The sequence below is a fragment of the Pan paniscus genome, chromosome 1 (genome assembly GCF_029289425.2).
Source record: "Pan paniscus chromosome 1, NHGRI_mPanPan1-v2.0_pri, whole genome shotgun sequence".
Classification (NCBI taxonomy): Eukaryota; Metazoa; Chordata; class Mammalia; order Primates; family Hominidae; genus Pan; species Pan paniscus.
This window is the reverse complement of record NC_073249.2, coordinates 80,216,089-80,240,957: the sequence shown is the minus strand read 5'-3', so window position 1 is coordinate 80,240,957 and position 24,869 is coordinate 80,216,089. Positions and strand designations below refer to the sequence as shown.

Sequence of the window (24,869 nt, the reverse complement as noted above, 5' to 3'; positions counted from 1 at the left end):
TCCATTAACAGTCTTAATTTTGCTTAACTACAAAAGATAAATACAAATATGGGCAGACAAAGTAAACTCCAGGGATTAGAGTCAGCAAGGAGATATGCAGCATGTCACCTTAAGGCCTTCTAAATTCAGAGAAAGTTTCAGGCAAATTAGGAAGTCTAGGAGTTTATAAAATTAGGAGTTTATCGTTGGTGTATCCAGCAACCATAGCAAGTCATGTTTATTCTCTTATTGGTATGACAGCTCCTCTGCCCACTTCTCAGATTAGATATCTAGGGTTCTCAGGCTTTATCTACTCTCCCCACAGTAAAATATGCGGATTTTTTAAAAAGTTCCTGAGAAACTTGATCACCTTAAAAATGTAACACAAAATTGTAAAGATAAAGTTTAGTGTTACCAAACATTTAACTGAAACCAAAGTAAGGGAAGTGCTTTGTTTCCTCCTTCTTAAGTTAGAGGAACTGCTGTGAAATTTCAGAAACCAGGCAAGTGAATTTTTGGAGAGGGACGGGTTGAGATCATTTGGGCATCCTTAAAAATATATCAGGCGTGAGAACACCTATCTACATATTCATAACACAAGCTCGTACCTTTCTCTTCTCAGTTTCTGTTTCAGTTACTAGCTTACAGGGCAAATTTCTGAGTGAATTTCCAAATAGGCACACTTTTCCCAGTGTGACCACCCAAATGCTCTCTTGCCACTATTCTCCTATTACCTGGGTACCTAGTTTCTTATCTCATTTTGTTCTCATATGCTTTGGGTGCCACCTGGTAGCTGCTGAGAGCTAAAACTGTTAACATCATTCTTATTTTAGAAAAGACACACAGGTGATCATTTCTTTTATATAAACACTTGTGCCTTTAGAGATCCAGAAACAAGCTTATTAACTTTAAATTGCAGAACAATGTTAATTCCTTTTCAATGTATGTTACCAGCTGAAGCACACTGGCTTTTTGTTGTTGTGGTTTTCTGTTGGTTTGTTTTGCAGCAGCTTCTCTGTGCTATCTTTCAGACTTTCTCTTTTTGCCTCACCCACAGTGTCACCTGCCACATTACATCAGCCTTCTGGAATGTTAAGGAACCGGTTTTAGTTGTAGCTCTGGGTGTCTCAGAAGCATCTCATGTCTAATCTTGTGAATATCTAAGGGCAGAAATCACTGTGACCCAGTGTGATTTAATTAGGAGATTAGATCAAAGTCCGAGGAAAATACCGTGAAACTCATGGGAATTTTTCATTTCTGAGGATGTGAGTCTCCAAGAACTTCGGGACTTCTTTTCATAGTACCAGCTCTTCTTTTCATCAAAGGTCATAAATAGTAAGACAAATTCTCTCATGTCCACAGGCATGTTGCTGTCCTTATGTAGTATTCCTTTTTGGCAGATTAGGAGGGGACCTATCAAGCCTGAGTGAATATCTTTTTCCTGGAAAAACAGAGTAAATTGTATTGCCTCTTTCTCAGGAATTTCCTTGCTCTTCTGATAATCACTCATCATATAGAAAAGGAAACTTTCTGACAGGCTCTGAATTTGAAGATGAAGATTATAAATGAATGGCATAATAAGCCTGGATATTTATCACCTAATTCTGTTGTATTCATAATCCTCCTTCCTCTGATTGATCTTTATCCCAGTAACAATGATGATAATAATAAATTGATAATATAAGGGATACTATTTATTGAGAATCTATTACTATATTAAATGATTTGCCTGCAATCTCCCATTTAATCCTGACAACTATCTTATATGGTAAATATAAATTCATTCATTGAACAAATATTTACCAAGTGCTTACCATGCACTATGTACTGTTATCTCATTTTTAACTTCTGATACCAGGCTAAGAGAGGTCAAGGAATTTCCTAGGATTATGCATTGACAGGGTAAAAATTTAAATCTGAGTCTGTGCTCTTTCCACTATGCCTGAAATGGAGGAGTTGTTTCTCTTTTTAATTGACAGATAAAATTGTATGCATATACTGTGTATGACATATTGTTTTGAAGTATATATACATTGCAGAATGACAGATAAAGGAGTCTTGACTTTGCAGTTCTTTTCATAAAGAAAGAGCAGAACATAGCTAATACTTGTTCAAGAAAATTTCAAATAAATGCCATCTTCTGTAAATGTAGGCATTCTAATTCATGGCCAATCATTCAAGTAATCTTCCCTCCTCTCCACTGAATAAATGTTTCTCTCTCTGTCATCTGAAGAGCTGCATGGAGAGTCCCTGGTTATGATAAATGCAGACTGTTAACCGCACCCTTATGCATTCCTCATGAAAAGCAAGACAGACATTTGACAAGAAATAACCCCGACTCTTCCATTTGGTGGACTCAGATTACGAGGTTAGGGGAATGAGAAAAACTTTCAATGAAAGTACCTACTGGGTTCACAGCTGAGTAGTAGGCCCAAGCCCGACAGGCAGAGCCAGGACTTTCTGGCCCTGATCGCTCAGTGGCATGCCATACGTAGGTATAACTGCTATTTGGCTGAACAGCATTATCTTCCTTAAACCATTCAGGAGAGTCATCTTCATAAGTCTTTCCCTCTGATGATTTTTCATAGGAAAGTCCATGGGCATGTAGAGAATACGGTCTGGATGCTAAATTTTTAAAACGAACCTAGGAAAAGGAATGATCCACAAATGTACTTAAGCTTAACAAAAATCTAAACCACAAAAATGTCAGCATTATAAGTCAAAATGGCTGGTTATAAAATCGGAGCTAAGATATAAGGTACAAAATAACTTATGTATATTATTTCATTTAATTTTCATAACCATCCTGTGAGATATGGCCCAAGTAGTTTTCTCCAGAAATACCAAAAGATATTTGTTCTTAGGCTCAAGGCTAAAGTACTGACATTATCTACTAATGAAATGAGAGTGATAGGTAGTGGAGACGTGAAGATGAAAGAAGCTTGATTCTTGTTCATAAGAAGCTTTTAAGCTACTGCTGAAACAGACATGCACATGGGCATCCACACGACAAATCTGGAGACAACAGGTGCTATATACAAAGTGTAAGTGGGTTCAGATGACAATGCCCTGGAGGAACAATTTGGTTGAATATTTAGGAGTGGTTGGAAGAATTAAGGTAAGTTTCTTAGAGGAAATGGAATTGGCCATCATAGAATGAACAGGAGCTAGAAAGACATTTCAGACTCTCAGAAGGGCAGAAGGATGCCTGTGAGCAGGGGAGTAAAAGAAGAGTTTGGGGAATAGCAAGGATCTGGGTGGAACTGGGCTGTGAAATGCACAGGGACAGGTGGAACCTGGTGAGAAATGAGGCTAGAAAAGGAGCAGGTTGGGGCCAGATGGTAAAGGACTTAAATGCCATATGAGAAGTCTTCACACCCCAGCAGTCAGACCCATGAAGCTCCTCCCAGCCCTTCTATAACTTCTAGTGATTAAAGACCCCCTAATTGTCTATTCCTTATTTTATTCTACAAAGCCAGCATCACCCTAATAACAAAACCTGGCAAAGACACAATGAATAATGAAAACTACCGGCCAATATCTCTGATGTACATAGACACAAAAATCTTCAACAAAATATTGGCAAACCAAATCCAGCAGCAAATTAAAAATTAATTCATCACAATCACATAGGCTTCATTCCTAGGATGCAAAGTGGCTCCACATATGCAAATCAATAAATGTGATTCACCACATAAACCGAATTAAAAACAAAAACAGTATCATCATCTCAATAAACGTGGAAAAAGCTTTTGATAAAACCTAACATCCCTTCATGATAAAAACCCTCAACAAACTAGGCATTGAAGGAACATACTTCAAACTAATAGGAGCCATCTATGACAAACCTACAGCCAACATCATACTGAATGAGCAAAAGCTGAAAGCCTTCCCCGTGAGAACTGGAACAAGACATGGATGCCCAATCTCATCACTCTTATTCAACATAGTACTGGAAATTCTAGTCACAGCAATCAAGCAAGAGAAAGAAATAAAAGGCAACCAAAGAAGAAAAGAAGTTAAACTATCTCTCTTCATTGGCAATATGATTCTGTACCTAGAAAACCCAAAAGACTCCATGAAAAGGCTCCAGGAACTGATAAATGACTTCAGTAAAGTTTCAGGATGCAAGATTAATGTACAAAATCAATTATACAAAATACAATGTACAAATGTACAAAATAGCATTTCTATACATCAGTAATGTTCAAACTGAGAGCAAAATCAAGAACGAAATCCCATTAAACATAGCCACACACACACACATACAAAATACCTAGGAAAACATCTAACCAAAGAGGTGAAAGATCTCTACAAGGAGAATTACAAAACACTGATGAAAGAAATCATAGATGACACAAACAAATGGAAAAACATTCTATGCTTATGTATTGGAAGAATCAGTATTGTTAAAATAGCCATTGTGCCCAAAGCAATCTACAGATTCAACACTATTTTTTAACAACTACTGGAATCATTTTCCTCAGGATTAGACAAAGCTATTCTAAAATTCATATGGAATCAAAAAAGAGCCTGAATAGCCAAAGCAATCCTAAGCAAAAAGAACAAATCTGGAGGTATCACAGTACCTGACTTGAAACTATACTATAAAGTTACAATAACCAAAATAGCATGGTACTGATACAAAAACAGACACATAGGCCAATGAAACAGAATAAAGAACCCAGAAATAAAGCCACACACTTACAACCATCTGAACTTTGACAAAGTCAACAACAACAACAAAAAACAAGGGGAAAAGGACTCATATTTAATAAATGGTGCTGGAATAGCCGGCTACCCATATGTGGAAGAATGAAACTGAACCCCAATGAATCCAATGAAACTGGATTCATCATATACAAAAATTAACTCAAGATGGATTAAAGATTTAAATGTCAGACCTCAAACTATAAGAATCCTAGAAGAAAAACCTAGGAAACACCATTCTGGATAACAGCCTTGGGAAAGAATTTATGACTAATTCCTCAAAAGCATTTCAACAAAAGCAAAAATTGACAAATTAAACTAAAGAGCTTCTGCTCAGCAAAAGAAGCTATCTACAGAGTGAACAGACACAGAATAGAAAAAATATTCACAAAGTATGTATCTGACAAAGGTCTAATATCCAGAAACTATAAGATAGTTAAACAATTGAACAAGCGAAATACAAATAACCCCATTAAAAAGTGGGCAAAAGACATGAACAGATACTTCTCAAAAGAAGACATACAAATAGCCAACAAATGTGAAAAAAATGCTCAACATCACTAATCATCAGAGAAATGCAAATCAATACCACAGTGAAATACCATCTCACACCAGTCAGAATGGCTATTAGTACAAAGTCAAAAAATAGATGCTGGTGAGGCTGTGAAGAAAAGGGAATGCTTATACACTGCTGCTTAGAATGTAAATTAGCCACTGTGGAAAGAAGTTTGGGGGTTTCTCAAAGAATTTGAAGCAGAACTACTATTTTAAGGGAGGAGACCACCCCTCATATTGTCTTATGCCCAATTTCTGCCTCCAAAGAAAGAAGAAGTAAAAACTAAAAGGCAGAAATGAAATCCACAAGCAGACAGCCCGGCACCACACCCTGGACCTGGTAGTTAAAGATCGACCCGTGACCTAATCGGTTATGTTATCTATAGATTACAGACATTGTATAGAAAAGCACTGTGAAAATCCCTGTCCTGTTCTGTTCTGTTCTAATTACCGGTGCATGCAGCCCCCAGTCACGTACCCTCTCCTTGCTCAATCAATCACGACCCACTCACGTGGACCCTCTTAGAGTTGTGAGCCCTTAAAAGGGACAGGAATTGCTCACTCGGGGAGCTCGGTTGTTGGAGACATGAGTCTTGCCAAAGCTCCCGGCTGAATAAAGCCCTTCCTTCTTTAACTTGGTGTCTGAGGGGTTTTTGTCTGTGGCTTGTCCTGCTACAATTTGACCTATCAATTCTATTACTGGGTATATAGCCAAAAAAGAAAACAAATTGTTCAGCCGGGCGCAATGGCTCATGCCTGTAATCCCAGCACTTTGGGAAGCTGAGGCAGGCAGATTGCCCGAGGTCAGGAGTTTGAGACTAGCCTGGCCAACATGGTAAAACCCTGTCTCTACTAAAAATACAAAAATTAGCTGGGCATGGTGGTGGGTGCCTGTAATCCCAGCTACTCGGGAGGCTGAGGCAGGAGAATTGCTTGAACCTGGGAGGCAGAGGTTGCAGTGAGTTGAGATCATACCTCTGTACTCCAGCCTGGGCGACAGAGTGAGACTCCATCTCAAAAAAAAAAAAAAAGAAAGAAAGAAAACACATTGTTCTACTGAAAAGACACATGTACTAGGATGTTCATCACAGCATTATTCACAGTAGCAAAGACATGGAATCAATCTAGGTGCCCATCAGTGGTGGACTACATAAAGAAAATATGGTACATATGCACCATGGAATACTACGCAGCCATAACAAAGACTGAAATCACGTCCTTTGCAACAACATGGATGCCAGCTGGAGGCTATTATGCTAAGTGAATTAATGCAGAAACAGAAAGCCAAATACCACATGTTCTCACTTATAAGTGGGAGCTAAACATTGGGTACTCATGAACATAAAGATGGCAATAAACACTGGGGACTACTAGAAGGGGGAAGGAGGGAGATGAGCAAGGGCTGAAAAACTATTGGGTACTATGCACACTACTTGGATGATGGGATCAATCATACCCTAAACAACAGCATCACATAATATACCCAGATAACAAAACTGCACGTATGCCCCCTGAATCTAAAATAAAAGTTAAAATTATTTTTAAAATACACAAATGAAGTCATTTTTATCTAGTGAAATCCAGGGCTAAAACAAAGATTCAGTATTTGATTTTTTTCCTTTTGCCTAAGGCTCCAGTATGTCTCAATGCAACATTGTTACTGATCCTGTCTGTATTCACAATTGTGAGGTTTTGTTTATTGTGGCTTTCGTGCGTTAATTTTGATTTTTAAATTTTTTAAAAAACTTCAGTTGCTTTAGGAATGCAAGTGGTTTTTGGTTACATGGATGAATTGTATAGTGGTGAAGTCTAGGATTTTAGTGTACCTGTCACCTGAGTAGTGTACCCTGTACCCAATAGGTAGCTTTTCATCCATCCCCCATTCCCTTTTGAGTCTCCAATGTCCATTATACCAATCTGTCTGCCTTTGCATACCCGCAGTTTATCTCCCATTTATAAGTGAGAACATACAGTGTCTGGTTTTTGATTCCTGAGTTACTTCACTTAGAATAAGTTTTTTAAATATTGTGTTAAATTATCGTTCATCTTGAAAAAGGATCCTCTAATCATAAAAGAGAATATTGCCTACCATAGCTTCATGGAAAATTTAGAATAATTAAGATTCTTATATCCCTATGTACTTGTTTACGTTTTTAAAAAGAGCAAATGGTCACTGAAAATGTAGTGAATGCTTACACAGGTATAGTAGATTATATTTTAAAATCTAGAATAGCTTACTTTAGAATCAGGGTTCTTTCTGGGTTTTTGAACGGGAGCGGTTAGCAAAAATGGCGGAAGTAAACTTTGTTATAAAAGCAAGTTATAATCGTGGGTCTGGACACAAGATTTTGAAAGAAATTACCAGAACTAGGAAGACACTGAAGAAACTTGCTCACTTTTGGAGGGCACGGAGACATCTTTACTTTCCTTACTCGTTTTATTTAACTTCATTTTATTTATTTTTTTAGGAAAACACCGGAAGATATTTCTAAATTACTATTACTACTAGCACTGCTACTGCCACCACCACCACCACTGCTATGAAACCCAATTCAATTGCTCTTGAATATATTAATTTTCTGTGTTAACTTTAGATAGGTTAGCTTTAGATAGAAATTACAGAAAGATTTTCCACAGATTATGTAGTTTTCAGCATTTAAAAAATTAGATCTTTTTTTTTTAGTCTCGAAGATTGCCAAATTGCTTGGCAAGGAGTCTTTGAAAAGAAATGTAATTATTCATTAATCCTGGAAAACAAACAAATCACCTATAGCTCTCTTGCCACCTGCACCTTCACAACCCTCTGGTGCTTGTGGAAATTCCTCCGAAGGTCTTAGCAGTGCTCAAAAGACTTACTTGGATAACATCATCCACTTCAGCTCTGATAATAGGACCAAGAATTCCGAGATGCTCTTCATACTCCCCTCGAGGATCACGTTTGGTAAAAGTGCTGTCGAGGTACTTTCGAAAAACTACTTTCTTATATGTGGTGTCTTCTGGAATATCATCAGAGTCTTCAATATCTGTTTCCCTGAAATAATAATACTATTTGTGTAAAAGAAGAAATCAAAGACTGTTCCCAGAATTTAGGAAATTGTCTCTTTCTAAATATAGCATCTAGCATAGAGAAGGTCTTTAATAAATACTTGGTGGATAAATGAGTAAATATATAAGTGGATAAAAACAAAAGCCAGTAAATATCTTTCAATTCCTAACTCAAATATTATTTTATAGGTAAGTCTTCCTATGAGCTTTTAGACTAGGTCAAGTCTCTATATCAATTTCTCATATTTCTATAGTATTATTATAGTATATATAGTAAATTCCTGTAGTATTCTTATAATATTTCTATAGTATATATTGTAGATTATATATAATTTATTTGTGAGATTATCTATTAATATCTGTCTCTCACTGGGTATAAGTGCCATGAGGTCAGCCATTGTGCCTAGTTTGCTCATAGTACTCTCTCCAGTGGTAAGCACATTATCTGACACACAGCAGGAACTTAATAAATTTTTGTCAAACATATAAATGAATGTATAAATATAATCGTATGTTAACACACCAAATTTTAAGATCAAAGGCAGACAAAGCCATGTAATGGGACAGTGCCAGAGCTTGGGGCTATCAGGTGACAATGGTCAGATTAATTAGAAGGTCACACTTATGAAAGTCACTGGATGGGTGAATGTTTTGTACCCTAAAAGTAGCCACTCTTCTCACATTTGTTTTTTGCTCATGTCCATTATTCTTAAGCTTCTTGACATTGGTGTGGACAAAGATTTTTTGGATTTGACCTCGAAAGTACAGGCAACAAAAGCAGAAATAGACAAATGGGATTGCCATCAAACTCAAAAGTTTATGCACAGCAAAGGAAATAACAGAGTGAAGAGACAACCTTTGGAATGGGAGAATATTCTTGAAAACCAGATATCTGATAAGAATATTAATATTAAAAATATAAGGAACTCAATTCAGCAAAAAACCCAAATAGCCTGATTAAAAAATGAGCAAAAGACTTGAATAGACATTTCGTAAAAGAAGACATACAAATGACCAACAAATATATGAAAAGATGCTCAACATTACTAATAATCAGAGAAATGCAATTTAAAATCACAAAGAGGGCCCACCTCACACCGTTAGGATGGCTATTATAAAAATGACAAGAGATAAATGTTGGCAAGGATGTGAAGAAAAGGGAACTCTTGTATACTCTTGGTGAGAATGTAAATTAGTACAGCCATTATGGAAAACAGTATGGGAGGTTCCTTTAAAAATTAAAAATAGAATTACCACATGATCCATCAATCCCACTTTTGGGTATATACCCAAAGAAAATGAAATCAGTATGTTGAAGAGATATCTGCTCTCCCACGTTCACTGCAGCATTAGCCACATTAGCCAAGATAGGGAAGCAACCCAAATGTCTATAAACAAATAAATGGATTTCTTAAATGTGATCTACATAAACAATGAAATACTATTTAGCATTTAAAAAAAAGAAAACGAAGAAATGTCATTTGTGACAACATGACTGAACCAGGAGGTCGTTATGTTACATAAAATAAGCCAGGCACAGAAAGACAAGTACTGCAGGATCTCACTTATAATGTGGAAACTAAAAACATTGAGCTCATAGAAGCAGAAGGTAGAACAGTGGTTAACAAAGGGATACAGAGGTGGAGCATTGAGAAAATGGTCAAAAGATAAAATTCAGTTCGAAGAAATAAATGTAGAAGATCTGTTTTATAAGATGGTGACTGTAGTTAATAACAACACACCGAATTTTTAACATTGCTGAGTACATTTTAAGTGTTCTAACCACAAAAAAGTATGTGAGGTAATGCATAGGTTAATTAGCTTGATTTAGCCAATTCACAATTTATAAATATATTAAAACATCATGTTTACACCATAAATGTTTATAAAACAACAACAACAACAAAAAACTGTGGTACACCCATATAATGGAATACATGCAATAACCTGATGAATCTCCAGAGAATTATACTGAGTGAAAAAATACCAGTCCCCAAAGGTTACATGTTGCCTGATTCCATTTATGTAATATTCTTGAAATGACAAAATTATAGAAATGGAGATCAGACTACTGGTTGCCAGGGAATAAGGAAGGGGTATGGTGGGAGGAAGGCAGATGTGACTATAAAGGGGTAATGAGAGGGATTTTTATGGTGATGGTGAACATTCTGTATCTTGACAGTATCAACGTCAGTGTGCTGGTTGTGATATAGTATTATAGATTTGCAAAATGTTACCCCTGGGAGAAACTGGGTAAAGAATACTCAGGATACCCAAAGGATCTCTCTGTATTATTTCTCTTGACTGTATGTGAATCTATTTTGTTTTTGTTCCAAAATAAAAAGTTTAATTAAAAATTATAAATAAATAAATAAAGCACATTATTTCCATCTAGTTCATTGGCTCAGTCTAGGACTGAAGCATGTCGAATTCTCCCACTGACTCTCACATTTCCCAAGCCTGTGGAAACAAGCCAAACACTCACCCATCAAACCCATAATATTTGCTATATACTGTGAGTCATCAACAGAGAATCTCCTTCTGCCTTTCTTCTGGTCTACCTCCCCTACTAATCCCATCTTTCCAGACTCTGAGCATAACATGCAAACTCACAGAACACAAGGGAGTGGGTAAAGCAACTTCGACTGCCATAAAAGTGGGTTGTGAGCCTTGAATGGAATACAAGATTTTGAAAGTGGTTCCATGCCTATTCACTCTGGACAGGCCCTGCATCTCACTCCCTCGGGGCCTTGCTTAGAAATACTCAGGTAGCTAGTTGTTCTCATGTGGTATTGAGTGCAACATTTAAATAGGAAGTCATAGGAAAAGGTGTTTTAAACAGAGTTCTAATGTGGAGATGTCAGGCATCAGATTAATGAACTCATTTGCATAAGTCACACCATACATTGTGTTTGCCTACTGTAATTACACTTTGGTTTTTTAAGTGATTAGTGTAACAGCTTTAGTAAAAGCTGTGGGCATATCTAGACAGTTGATGCACAGTCATCATGCTATATCCCTGAGAATTTGTAGTTGACTAAGCCTCGCTCCTTTCCTCCTCTCTCTTCTCTTTCTGTATCTTCATCCCAGAACAAAGAGCCTAGTTCAACATGGCTTTCTACCCCTAAGCAAAACTGAATTGTAAACATTCTTTTAAAAAAGCGATTTGGATCTCTTAGAAATTCTGATCCAAACAAGTAAATGCAAAGAGATTTCTACATCATATTTGGGTTTGGATTTGAGGCTAACTTCAATTAAATCATATTGATTAGCATACAGCTATGGATAGGTTGGGCTCTGCCTGGAGCAATAAGAGTCAGTAGAAACATGGGTAGTAAGAGGAGAGGACACAGAAAAATGCTTAATTACAGAATATTATAGAGTTCTCACAGTGATTGTTCTTATATTGTCCAGGGGTCATCTAAGGTAAAGAAGCAATCTTGGAATTGACAAAGGAAAAAGAACAGGCCAACTTGCAATAGGGGAACCATACTGTTCTTAGTATAATTTGCCCACAATTATCCCCCTGAATTGTAGTAGCTACTTTTTTCAGCAGTAATGGAAAAATGAGAATAAAAAAGGAGAAAACTGGCCAAACCTTTGTACAAATTCTGAATAATCCCAGGATATTTCTTCAGCAGCAATGTAATAATTTCTTCTGTTTCCATTGTTGCTGCGGAGGTACCATGCTGCAATGTTGTCAGGATCTCTGGAGGAGTTGATGTTTGTCCTAACATCAGTTTTGTAGGGGTCATCATAGGGCACATAATCAATTTCAGCATAGTCATCTTCACTGCTCTGGACCTCTTCCTTTGGAATAATCTCAATGTAATCTGTACCATCTTTACTGAGGCCCACTATAACCAGTGGATTAAATTCCTTTGATAGAAAAGTATCATTGAGAGTAGGAGATGAAGGAGATGGCATCTGACCAAGGTCTGGATAAGGAAAAGACTCATTAAATTCTTGAAGAAGCAATGACTGACTAGATTCAGAAGGGTAGAATATCTGATCAAGGTCTGGAGGAGGTGATATCTGGCTGAGATCAGGGAGAAGGGTGGTGTCACTGATGTCTGGAGAGAGAGTCACCTGGCTGAGGTCTGGGGAAAGGGACATCTGACCAAAGTTTGGGGAAAGATCTGTCTCACCAAGGTCTGGAGAAAGTGTCATCTGGTCGAGGTCTGGGGTAAGGGGAATTTGACTGAGATCTGCAAACAGGGGCATCTCACTGAGGTCTGGGGAAAGGTTTGTCTGACTGAGTTCTGGAGAGAGGTTTGTCTGGCTGTGGTCTAGAGAAAGGGTTGTATGGCTGGGGTCTGGAGAAAGGGGCATCTGACCGAGGGCTGGGGAAATGTTTGTTTGACTGAGTTCTGGAGAGAGGTTTGTCTGGCTGAAGTCTAGAGAAAGGGTTGTATGGCTGAGGTCTGGAGAAATGGGCATCTGACCGAGGGCTGGGGAAAGGTTTGTCTGACTGAGTTCTGGAGAGAGAGTCATATGGCTGAGTTCTGGAGAGAGGTTTGTCTGGCTGAGGTCTAGAGAAAGGGTTGTATGGCTGAGGTCTGGAGAAAGGGGCATCTGACCGAGGGCTGGGGAAAGGTTTGTCTGACTGAGTTCTGGAGAGAGGTTTGTCTGGCTGAGGTCTAAAGAAAGGGTTGCATGGCTGAGGTCTGGAGAAAGGGTTGTATGGCTGAGGTCTGGAGAAATGGGCATCTGACTGAGGGCTGGGGAAAGGTTTGTCTGAATGAGTTCTGGAGAGAGAGTCGTGTGGCTGAGGTCTGGAGAGGGGTTTGTCTGGCTGAGATCTGGAGATAGGGTCACCTGGCTGAGGTCTGGAGAGGTGACTGTCTGCCAGACTTCATGTTCTGAGGAAGGGGACATTTGACTTATATCAGTGGGGAAGGACTTGTGACTTCGGTCATACTCAAGCATCTCACTGAGCTCTGGAGAAGAGGATATGTGACTGGGGTCTGAAGTAGAGTGCATTTGATCAGGGTCTTGAATGGGGAATGTTTGATAGTGTTCCTCTGGGGGCACTGTCTGATAAAGACCTGGAGGACAGCTTGTCTGACCAGTGTCATTTGAGGAATTCTGATTACGGTCAGGAAGTGAGGCTATCCAGCCAAAATCCATAGAGGGCAATGTCTGATTGAGGTCTGTGGGAAGAGATGTTTCATTGGATTTATGAAGCATCAACGAATGCTTAAGTCTTCTTTCTGAAAATGTGTTGTAGGCTTCACTTCTTAGAGGGTGAAAGGTCCTCGGAGATAAAGGAGCATGGTGTGTGTGCTTCTCTTTTTTCTTTTTTCGTGTCTTAATGAGAAACTGGCTTTTCTTCAGTCTACTCTTTCCTCCATCCTGTCTTACTTGTAGAGATTTATGTCTAACTCTAGGAAACTTGGGGTGGCCACTCTGCTTTCCAGGCTTGTTGGCAAGAGGGGTGCTTTCTCCCCAAGCACGTGAGGCATTCTGGGGGCTGATCAGCCAATTGTTAACAGCTGTGTCTTCATCAGTATCTTGGATTATTTCATAGCTACCTTTCTCAGAAGCCAAATGCCATCTCCCAACCAAAATCTTAGATGGGTTATTTTGTTTTAAGAGTAACAGATCACTAGGAGGGTCCTCCCAGGGCCTCATTCTGGAAGGAGAACCAGTGTCTTGGCTAGGAAGGTCCTCCCAGGGCTTCATTCTGGAAGGAGAACCAGTGTCTTGGCTTAGGTGTCTCCCAACTTTATGTGCTAGTAATTTCATCCAGGAGAACCTGTGCTTTGCTGCTTGATCTCTTTCTACCTTGGGTCCCTTATGCTTAGCATGTTCTTGACTTTTGAATTCTCCAGCACCAAGTGAAAGTAGACGTATCCCTGTGACATCTGGCTGTAGAGGATCCTCTATAGGGTCTTCAGAATATGGGCTGGAATGCTCTGCTGTGGAAGAATTGAGAACTGAGTTCTTGCCAATGAGGTGTCTCAGTGGGGAACCAGCTGTGGTGGCTTGTTGGTGAGAAGGGGCTTTCTGAGGTTCTGCAAGGTTATTGACAGTGAACTTACTAATATTACTTGGGGAAGAATAATTTGAACCAACAATTATATCTGTGTTCGAAGAAACGAATTCAGTGCCATTCTCCAGAGCTAGGGCAGTAAGATTGAACTCTTCTTCTTCCTGATTCAATGATGAGTTTCGGAATGACCTAATTCCTAATGCTGCAGCCAGTCTGTTCTGGTAATCATAGTCAGCATCACTCTCTTCATCTTCAGGTTCTAAACGATCATGCATTTTCCGTGTAGCCATGACTGTAGATTCTGGAGGTTCAAAAATCTCATATGAGTCTTCATCATCATCTGGGATACATTTAACATCCCTGAATTTCAGCCTCAGCTTTTTGCTTCTTGGACTAGAATTCATGGAAGTTAACATCCAAGTTCCTACAGAAGAGAGACAGACAGAAGAGAGATCTGGAAGTCTGGGAAAAGACATGAAAACACAAGAATCCATTGTGGCAGGTAATTTCTAATAAACTTTCATCAGGAATATTCAAGTATGGGCTGTGGACCACTGCTTGTCTGTGAACTATTGATTACTGGGTCAAAATAACATAAGGAGAGAAAAATTAGAATGAAATGTTTAGTAAACTTTTGTTTTTCTAAAGTAATTTGACATTGCTGTGACTCTAAGCACATGACCAGTGCGTTCATCTCGCTTAACAGAATAAAAACCAAAAGTATTGCTTAGTGGAGATTAGAGGGGAAAAAAGGTCTTTCAGCACAGATAGTTGCTCACTATTTTAAAATATATTAAGAAAGGGATGAATCAAGAATAAAATGGACTTTTAATATAATAAATATCCTAACAGCACATCTTGTCTTAGAATTAAAGGGATGGTGATGAGCTCTATCCCCACAAATAAGAGACATTTAGATGTTTCTAAGTGATAATTCACGAGGACAATTTTGAATCTCTGAAATGGCATGCATTGCTGGAACATTAAAGATTTCTTGGTGAGTCTCCAATAGTTACCATTGTTGGTGTCTACTGAGTGCTAGGCACTTGGCACATATTACCATTTTAATGGTCAAAGTAACTCTGTGAGATGTGATTACACTGTTTTCCAGATAAATGACTTGTGGCTCAGTGAGGCCAAGTAACTTGTGTACGGTTACACAGCAATCGATTGGCAGATCAGGACTTGCATTCCAGTCTGACAAACTCCAAAGCTGTTGCTGAAGAAGCCTTTAAGGCACTGTACCTGATGATTGAAGATGACTGTTGCAAAAAACCGAATAGGGCATTTTGATAAAAGAAATGCTATTTTGTGGCCAAAATATTTATGCTTCTTCCTCAGAGTTATGCCTTATTCTTCTGCTGTTGTATATTTTTACTTCCTACTTTGCCCAGAGAAGGAAAAATAACCCACACTAAAGAACTGGATCCATTTAAGTCATTAATTTCTCAAAGAGAAATCATGAGAAACATTGAAAGAAAAGCCTGCAGGGGGTCAGGGAGATAAATAGAGGAGCACTGGTAGCCTGGAGAGTTGCAGCAGACCTTTATAGACCAGAAATTCAAAGCAAGCTTCCTCTGTGAGTGTCCAGACTCTTACTCACCAACATTATCCATTGTGACCGTCACAGATTCTCCACGCATGGGGAAGAGGGTCAAGGTGTCCTCATGCCTCTTTCCATAGATGAATGAGTGCCCAGTGAAGTGGATGGTCAAAATTTCATTCTGGGTCCCCACACTACAGAAGTGCCACTGGACAGTGTCATCAAAGCAGAATCCAAGAGTAGTTATGCTCTCAGGCACATAGCCATTGATAGCTGAAAGTGTAAAATCTGTTAAAATTCCAAGTCTATGCCAACAAAAGGGCATGTGTCTAATTATACCTAAGATAAATGTCTCCATGTTAATTTGGTTGTGTCAAAGCAGTGATTATCCAAGATAAGCTTTATCTAGTCTAACATGTGACTAGAAGATCAAACTCAGAATTTTCAAATGAGAGATTATTCTCCTAAATTAGCCAAAGGATAAATCTCAGGAAAAATATAAAGCCTTCCATTTACATTGATTTAGTCATTCGTCAAATGTATAGTAAATATTTTGTGCTCCATTCTCTGCCTTTAAAGATATTCTAATAATTCCACTTGGAGGAAAAGCATAATATAAGAAATTCATCTTTTTGATATATTAGTCATTGGGTAAGAAGTAATGTCCCTAAAAATAAAGCCCATTTAGCATATTTTATAGTTTTTATTGCTGTCTTATAATCTACATAGTATTCACAGTTTCCATTTGAGTATCCAGTTCATACATTTCATTATTGTTAAAAGGGACACTGCTGTAGGCAATATTTTTATTTACTTATGTACTAAGCATAGTAAACCAAAGGTATGATTTCTACAAGGGCGGGGCTCATGTCTACCTCGATTACCACTCTTAGCCTTAGTACCTGTATAATGACTGGCATTAACAAATATTTAAATACCTACTTAAATCACTTAAGTGACTTTAATAATTTACATGATGTATTATTAGTTTATACCTCATTCTAGATGTTTTTCTAAATGGTCTATAACTGCATTGTTCAATATGGTAGCCACTGGCTACAAGTGGTTATCGAGCACTTGAAATATGGGTAGACTGGACTGAGATATGCTGTGAGTATAAAATATACATTGAATTTCAAAGACTTAGTAGTAAAGTAAGTCTCATTAATTTTTATATTGGTTACATGTTGAAATGATAATATTTAGGATATACTGAGTTAAGTAAAACATATTACTAAAATTAATGTCACCTATTTCTCTTTACTTTTTAATGTTGCTATCAGAAAATTTTAAATTACGCATGTAGCTCATACGTAGTTTCTATTGGACAGCACTGGTCTAGAACTATGATAGATTCACTGCCAAAAGGAAGTTATGCAAAGAAGGCTGAGAGTAATTTTCTGTTTGAATTATTTGACCTGGCACCTGTCAGCTCTGATAATCCCTAGCTGTCAGTCATCTGAAGCTATATGAACAGAACATGCAGAAATCATCCTCACATGTGTGATTACCTACTAGAGAAGGTGATTACCATGACTCTAGACTCTGAGGATCAGTAGGGGGACCCTGGCTGTTGTGGAGAAGTTTGCTTCCAGCTGGCTCAGTGACATTTCTCTCAGACTGCCATGGCAGTGCTTTTGGCCACTGAACTTTAGAACTGCAGCAAATGCCGGAACCCTCATTCAGGGAATTCCTTTTGTTCTGAACATCTTACTGATCACTTGAAACGTCTTCATGCATGCCTTTCCAAGACTCTTGGGTCCCTATACTCATTTTGCTCTACTTTGATGTGTCAATCCATCTTTGGATTACTTGCCTTGTTTCTGTCCTGGCCATATATTCACCCTGAACTCAGTCTAGGATACTATTGACATGGACTATAACACCTTCCATTAGTCCTACCCCCTCACCCTTTTCCTCACCACGCAGAGTATGTCTGTGTACACACACACACACACACACACACGCTTGGAATAGAAGATCAAACGCATTTCTAAGGATGTGAGCCTTTGACCTCTTGCTTAAAAATGTTGCTATGATGTCACCCACGGATTTCATCACCAAGTCTTTGGACTGGAAGTGAGGATTGGAGGTGCCCCTTAGCGAGTAGATTTTAATCCATGTCTCTGACTCTAGGCACAGTCATATTTCAACCACAGGAATGAAAAACTGATGAACAAAAATAGTACTCTGACTTACTGCTCATGATGTTTGATTCATAAAACTTGGGGTCATCACGTTTCACCTCATCAGGATTTTCACAAAACTTGTTGATGTTGTCCTCAAGGTACCAGCTTTTGTTCTCATCAAACACAGCAAACACAGCCTGCTGTTCGATGTCTGCTGCCCTCTGGAGGACAAAACAGTATAGTACTGGTACAAGAACAGACGCATAGACCAATGGAACAGAATAGAGAACTCAGAAATAAGGCTGCGCACCTACAACTATCTGATCCGTGACAAAAGCAAGCAATAGGGAAAGGATTCTCTATTCCATAAATGGTTCTGGGAAAACTGGCTAGCCGTAGGCAGAAAATTGAAACTGGACCCCTTTCTTACATCATATACAAAAATTAACTCAACATGGATTAAAGACTTAAATGTAGGCCTGGCGCGGTGGCTCACGCCTGTAATACCAGCACTTTGGGAGGCCAAGGCGGGTGGATCAGCTGAGGTCAGGAGTTGAAGACCAGTCTGGTCAACATGGCAAAACCCGTCTCTACTAAAAAAAAAAAGAAAAGAAAAGAAAAGAAAAGAAAATTAGCCAGGCATCGTGGCTTATGCCTGTAATCCCAGCTACTCGGGAGGCCGAGGGGCCGAGGCAGGAGAATCACCTGAACATGGGAGGCAGAGGTTGCAGTGAGCTGAGATCATACCACTGCACTCCAGCCTGGGCAACAGAACGAGACTCCATCTCAAAAATAACAGAAACAAACAAACAAAAAACAACAACAACACACTTAAACGTAAAACCCCAAACTACAAAAACCCTGGAAGACAACCTAGGCAATATTATTTGGGACACAGGGATGGGCAAAGCTTTCATGACGAACATGCCAAAAGCAATAGCAACAAAAGCAAAAATTGTCAAATGGGATTTAATTGAAATAAAGAGCTCCTGCACAGCAAAAGAAACTATCAAGAGAGTAAACAGACAACATTCAGAATGGGAGAAAATTTTTGCAAACTATGCATCTGGCAAAGGTCTAATATCGAGCATTTATAAGGAACTTAAATTTACAAGAAAAAAACAAACAGCCCCATTAAAAAGTAGGCCAAGGACAGGAACAGACACTTTTCAAAAGAAGACACACATGTGGCCAAAGAGCATATGAAAAAAACGCTCAACATCACTGATCATTAGAGAAATGCAAATCAAAACCACAATGAGATACCATCTCGCACCAATAAGAATGGCTATTATTAAAAAGTCAAAAACTAACAGATGTTGGCAAGGTTGTGGAGAAAAAGGAACACTTATACACTCTTGGTGGGAGTGTAAATTAGTTCAACCATTGTGGAAGATACCATGGTGAGTCCTCAAAGACCTAAAGTCAGAAATACCTTTGAACCCAGCAATTCCATTACTTGGTATGTACCCAAAGGAATATAAATCATTCTTTTATAAAGACACATGCATGCGTATGTTCATTTTCGCACTCTTCACAATAGCAAAGACATGAAATCAACCCAAATGCCCATCAATGACAGACTGGATGAAGAAAATATGGTACATATACACCATAGAATACTATGTGACCATCAAAAAGAACAAGATTATGTCCTTTGCAGGGACATGGAGGGAGCTGGAGGCCATTATTCTAAGCAAGTTAACGCAAGAACAGAAAACCACATACTGCATGTTTTCACTTACAAGTGAGAGCTAAATGATGAGAACACATGGATACATAGAAGGGAACAATACATACTGGGGCCTATCAGAGGATGGAGGGTGGAAAGAGGGAGAGGATCAGAAAAAATAACTAATGGATACTAGGCTTAATACCTGGGTGATGAAGTAGTAAGTACAACAGACCTCCATGACACGTTTACCTATGTAACAAACCTGCACATCCTGCACATAAGTACCCCTGAACTTAAAAGTAAAAAAAAAAAAAAAAAAAAAAAAAAAGTGCTGTATTCAGTCATTAACATTGCAGCAAATTATCTACACCACTGAGTTCTCAGAAACCAAAGTGACATAGTTCTTGGAACTACTGAAGCCATATAATTCAGGCATTTATGAGAGTCCATTGTGTACACAGCACTTGTTAGAGCTAAAGGTAATATGCAAAAGCAAACAGAACAGATAAGAAAATTCAGAGATTAAAATATCCCAAAAGAGCCGGGCACAGTGGCTCACACCTGTAATCCCAGCACTTTGGGAGGCTGAGGCAGGTGGAACACCTTAGGTCAGGAGTTCGAGACCAGCCTAGCCAACATGGTGAAACCCTGTCTCTACTAAAAAATACAAAAATTACATGGGGGTGGTGGCGGGCGCCTGTAATCCCAGCTACTCAAGAGACTGAGGCAGGAGAATCACTTGAACCCAGGAGGCAGAGGTTGCAGTGATCTAAAATTGTGCCACTGCTCTCCAGCCTGGGTGACAGAGTGAGACTCTGTCTCAAAAGAAAAAAAAAAAAACAAATCCCAAAAGAAAAATCTCATTTCGCTATGGCAGCTGAAAGTCTGTCTATCTCTGTAATTGCACACCTTTCAACATGAATGATTGACTGAATATGCTCTGAATAAGTGCAAAGGATGAAAGAGAAGGTTGCAATAGAAAAGCCTTATGCTTCTACTACCTGTTTCCTTTCCTAGCTCAATAAATCAGGATCTTCCATATGTCCAGAAATTCATTTCTGCTTTTTCTAGGCATATGTTTATTTTGTATGCCTTGAGATAAGACCTCTTTGGTTACAGTTTAGCATAATTGGGAATTTTAGTTTAATAATATGAGACTACAATTCTTCAATGAAGACAAACTCAGAAATTCAGTATCTTTGTTCACATTCTTCTGTATACTTTAGTCTCAACAGAGATGGGCCATAATCTGGGTCCAATTTCACTAGGAACTATGTCTCTAAATTTGGTTGCTTTCAGAGAATTTCTCCTCTGTCTCCCTATTGCAGGTCTCTAAAAATAGCAAAGACTGGTAAAGAGCTTTATACTTTTACCAGATGGTATCTCACTGAACCCCCAAACAGACCTGTAACATTTTTAGGAGGGTTATTGCCCATTTGATAAAAGGAAGAAATTAGGAAAGGCTAATCAACTTGCTCAACACATCCAATACCAACAGACCTGGAATTTGAAACTAAGACAAAATATGTTATCACACTCTAGACTTGCCTTCCGCAGTGATGGTACTGATAAAAATAGACAAGACAAAAAAAAAAAAAAAAGAATAAATGTTTTCACACTGGTGCTAAAAAGGACTACTTGACAATTACTGTCCTCTTGAAGGAAAAGCCCCATTATTTAGCCAGGAGACCTAACATGTTCTAGCCAGAAGAAATTCTCAGAATTTCTGAAAGGTTACTTCAAGGACAAAATACCTGTATTCCTCGCCTGTCCAGGGATCTGCTCTTACAGATTAGAAGTAGTCCTATTAGCCCAGAGGCGATGTCTCTCATGATGTCCACGTCACTGTAGTATGGTCTTGTTAAGCACTGGGCGTCGTTTTCTGTGGGTTCATCAAACTCTAAGATGTTCCACTTATAAGTATAGGTTTCCCCTGGTTGAACTGCTCTGATCATGGTGTTGTTCCTGCCTGAAAGAAAATATATTCAAAATTGTTTTCATTTGCAAAGTTATTTCATGATAATAAATAAATAAATAAGCTTTCGTTGGAACCAATTAATATTGCAAAAGGAATTCTTTTTATTTTTATTATTTTTTTAATTATACTTTAAGTTCTAGGGTACATGTGCACAACGTGCAGGTTTGTTACATATGTATACATGTGCCATGTTGGTGTGCTGCACCCATTAACTTGTCATTAACATTAGGTATATCTCCTAATGCTTTCCCTCCCCCCGCCCCCCACCCCCTGACAGGCCCCGGTGTGTGATGTTCCCCATCCTGTGTCTAAATGTTCTCATTGTTCAATTGAATTCTTTAAATATTCTACTTGGAACCTGGATAACATGTAGCCATTAGATAATGCTCCACTAGAGGCCACTATGACACTAATAAAAGACACCATATTTTGTTACCACTAAGAGACAAAACTCCTGAAGTGAGAAGAGTTTGGCTGTGATTTTTAGGATACTCCTACATGTATACTACCTGACTGCAGTAGTGACACCACCGGGCAAGGAGAATAGCAGAAAAATGTGGCGGCCTCTCAGAAGTTACTAGTTGGATTCAGTAGAAGTGAAAGATTCAAACCTGAGGTGAAAGAAGAGTTGACTTCATCTTCATAAGGCGAGAAGGTCACTCCATGAGGGTAAATGCTATAGGGGCGGCTGGCCATATTTTTGAACACGATCTACAAAGTTAAATCAAATTTATTCTAGGATTTAAGGTTGATCATGACAAATAATATAAGATACTAGCTTTGCATATTCACCTTTTGGATGGTGTGTGTGTATACATGTGTACCCACAGTGGGAAAATTAGATCTGTTTATCTGAGCAGTAACCTCCCCTCATCACTTGGCAGGAGCATTGGAGAGAGTGTTTCACTCACACATTAAGGTGGAAAATGGAAAGAGAAGTCTGACTTTAGAGGATAGGTTAGGAGAAGTGATGTTTTCCTCACAGTATCACTCTCTCCAAACAAGTCCTCCTTCCCCTGCCCTTCTCTATTCAGCTTGGGCCACATCTCATTTTGAATCTGCTTCTCATCTCTAGACCATGATCCCCTTCCCCTGCCCGGTAGATTTTTTAGGACACTGTCTTTGAAGTCATCTTCTCAGCTAGGTTCAGTGGCTCAAACCTGTAACCCCAGCACTTTGGGAGGCTGAAGCAGGTGGATTACTTGAGCTCAGGAGTTCAAGACCAGCCTGGGCAACATGGTGAAACCTCATCTCTACAAAAAAATACAAAAATTAGCCAGGCGTTGGGGCGTGTGCCTGTAGTCCCAGCTACTTGAGAGGCTGAGGTGCGAGAATCGCCTGAGTCCGGGAAGTGGAGGTTGCAGTGAGCCATGATCACACCACTGCACTCCAGCCTGGGTGACAGAGTAAGACCCTTTGGCGGGGAGTGGGGGGAAGCTACCTGCTTGAGAGGCACAGACAAATAGCCAGATCCTGAACTTTTAATAAGGTATGTCTACACTTGCTGAGAGCACATAAAAGGGATCAGAAATGGAAGAAGGGAAAGAGGCATGGAGAAAAAAACTGCTTTTGTCCTTTGGCTATTTTAAATGAACAGAATAGACCTTGTCAGGTGCATAAAACACACAGGAGTCCTAGTTAGGCTCTTTAATCTGCAAAAGAGAACCTTAATCCTATCTTCTATTTGGTTGATTGTCAAAGCCTTTGGATCATCCTTTGTCTGTAGATTATCTACACTCTAGGATTTTGTCAAAGATTGCAACCTTTAATTCTCTGCTGTCCAATTCTTATCTATCTTGGTGAAGTGACATGACATTTAAGGAGAATTGTCTGAGGAAAACTCCGTGCTCTTGATACATGGAGTTTACCTTCATCAGAGTCCAACCATTAGAGAGCTGCATACCTAGACTACATTAAAAAATGAGTAAAAATTATTTCTATTCAATTGTGTTTACTGTTATATCTTAGCTATAATGAGAAACATTTTTAATGCAACGTTTAATCTATTATTTTATGCAACTTTTAATCTATTATGCTGGTTATAAGAATTTTATCAAGGATGCCATCTACTGTATCACTCAGCACTCTCTTTTGTAGAACTCATTAAAGAAGTTCCTCTTAGATCTTAACATCAGGATAAATGGTGCTTTCTTTTTGTAGATGATGTAAACTTCACCCTGACATATTTCCTTTTTTACACTGACTGCCATAAAGCTTAGGACAAAATTTGAAGACAGCCTTACAGGGTCGCATGGTATCTACTTATCTGTGGCTTTATTTTCTTTGTCCCCATATTCTATCCCAATTACATAGACTCCTTGTTTTATGCCTTTATAACTTGAGAAACTGTCTCAGATCCTTTGTATTACTGAGTAAGCTGTAAATAAATACAAATACTAAATAAAAACTAAAAGTTGCATTTGAATTTAAAATTATATGAGCATCTTTTTCTTTTAAAATTAAAAAATAACCAGGTACTCCATAATATTTTACTATTTAATTTCTCCCATGATTCTGTATTTGTGTTACTTACTTTGAGTGTGTCTCTGACCTGGGCTCTGATAATAGGACCCAAAATCCCATCTTCTTTCATATTGGGATTCACTGTATGTTTGGTGAAGGACTCATCTTCGTACTGTGTGTACATAACTTTCTTATAATGTTTTCCAATTTGGTTTGAGAAATTATCCAAATGCTGAGACCTGTATTTTCTTAAAGTGAAGTAAAAAAAAATTAAACCACTTTCTCAAATAGAGATCTCGGTAGGATGGGGAAACCCTTGTGCTTAAACATTCTGCTCTTAGATCAGCTAACATACTAGTTCTCTAAAAATTTCTTAGTGTAGTTTGCAAAGTCCTTATGTTTTCTGTCTAGTTGGAAAACTGGAAACTTCTGATTTGTCTCCTGCATCACTGATAAAAGTCATAGGTAACTGGTTAGAAGCAGCTACTTAGATCTTCCTGTCATTCTTATTGCTACAGCAGACATTTGATATCTCTGGGAAAAGGCCTATAGTGGCTGAAAAGATACTAGGAATTTTTCTAAAGTCTGTCCTATCACTTATTCTGTGATAGCCTTTTTGGTTTTAAAGGTATTTCTTAATCCCTAAAAGCAACTTCCAACCCCAGGAAACATTTACTAGCATTGTTAATCATAGTTCTGTGCTATTGGGCTATCTCTTCCACCATCTAGCCAATTCTCTGAGCTGACTGAAAAGCAACCTCCTTCACCCATCTTTTGTAGCTACTGGGATAAATACT

At 38.6% G+C, this 24,869-nt stretch overlaps 1 protein-coding gene across 1 annotated transcript in view; it reads right to left on the bottom strand.

The window, feature by feature from the left end:
• Positions 1 to 24,869, bottom strand: part of F5 (coagulation factor V) — a 100,311-nt gene that overhangs the window by 42,169 nt on the left and 33,273 nt on the right. The window contains exons 8-16 of the mRNA XM_003824624.6: positions 24,143 to 24,320; positions 22,221 to 22,320; positions 21,386 to 21,600; positions 18,027 to 18,177; positions 15,888 to 16,100; positions 11,888 to 14,708; positions 8,101 to 8,275; positions 2,387 to 2,623; positions 1,210 to 1,420 (exon numbers count right to left, since the gene is read on the bottom strand). Coding sequence (XP_003824672.4) covers positions 1,210 to 1,420; positions 2,387 to 2,623; positions 8,101 to 8,275; positions 11,888 to 14,708; positions 15,888 to 16,100; positions 18,027 to 18,177; positions 21,386 to 21,600; positions 22,221 to 22,320; positions 24,143 to 24,320 — 4,301 coding nt within the window. The remainder of the gene's footprint in view (positions 1 to 1,209; positions 1,421 to 2,386; positions 2,624 to 8,100; positions 8,276 to 11,887; positions 14,709 to 15,887; positions 16,101 to 18,026; positions 18,178 to 21,385; positions 21,601 to 22,220; positions 22,321 to 24,142; positions 24,321 to 24,869) is intronic.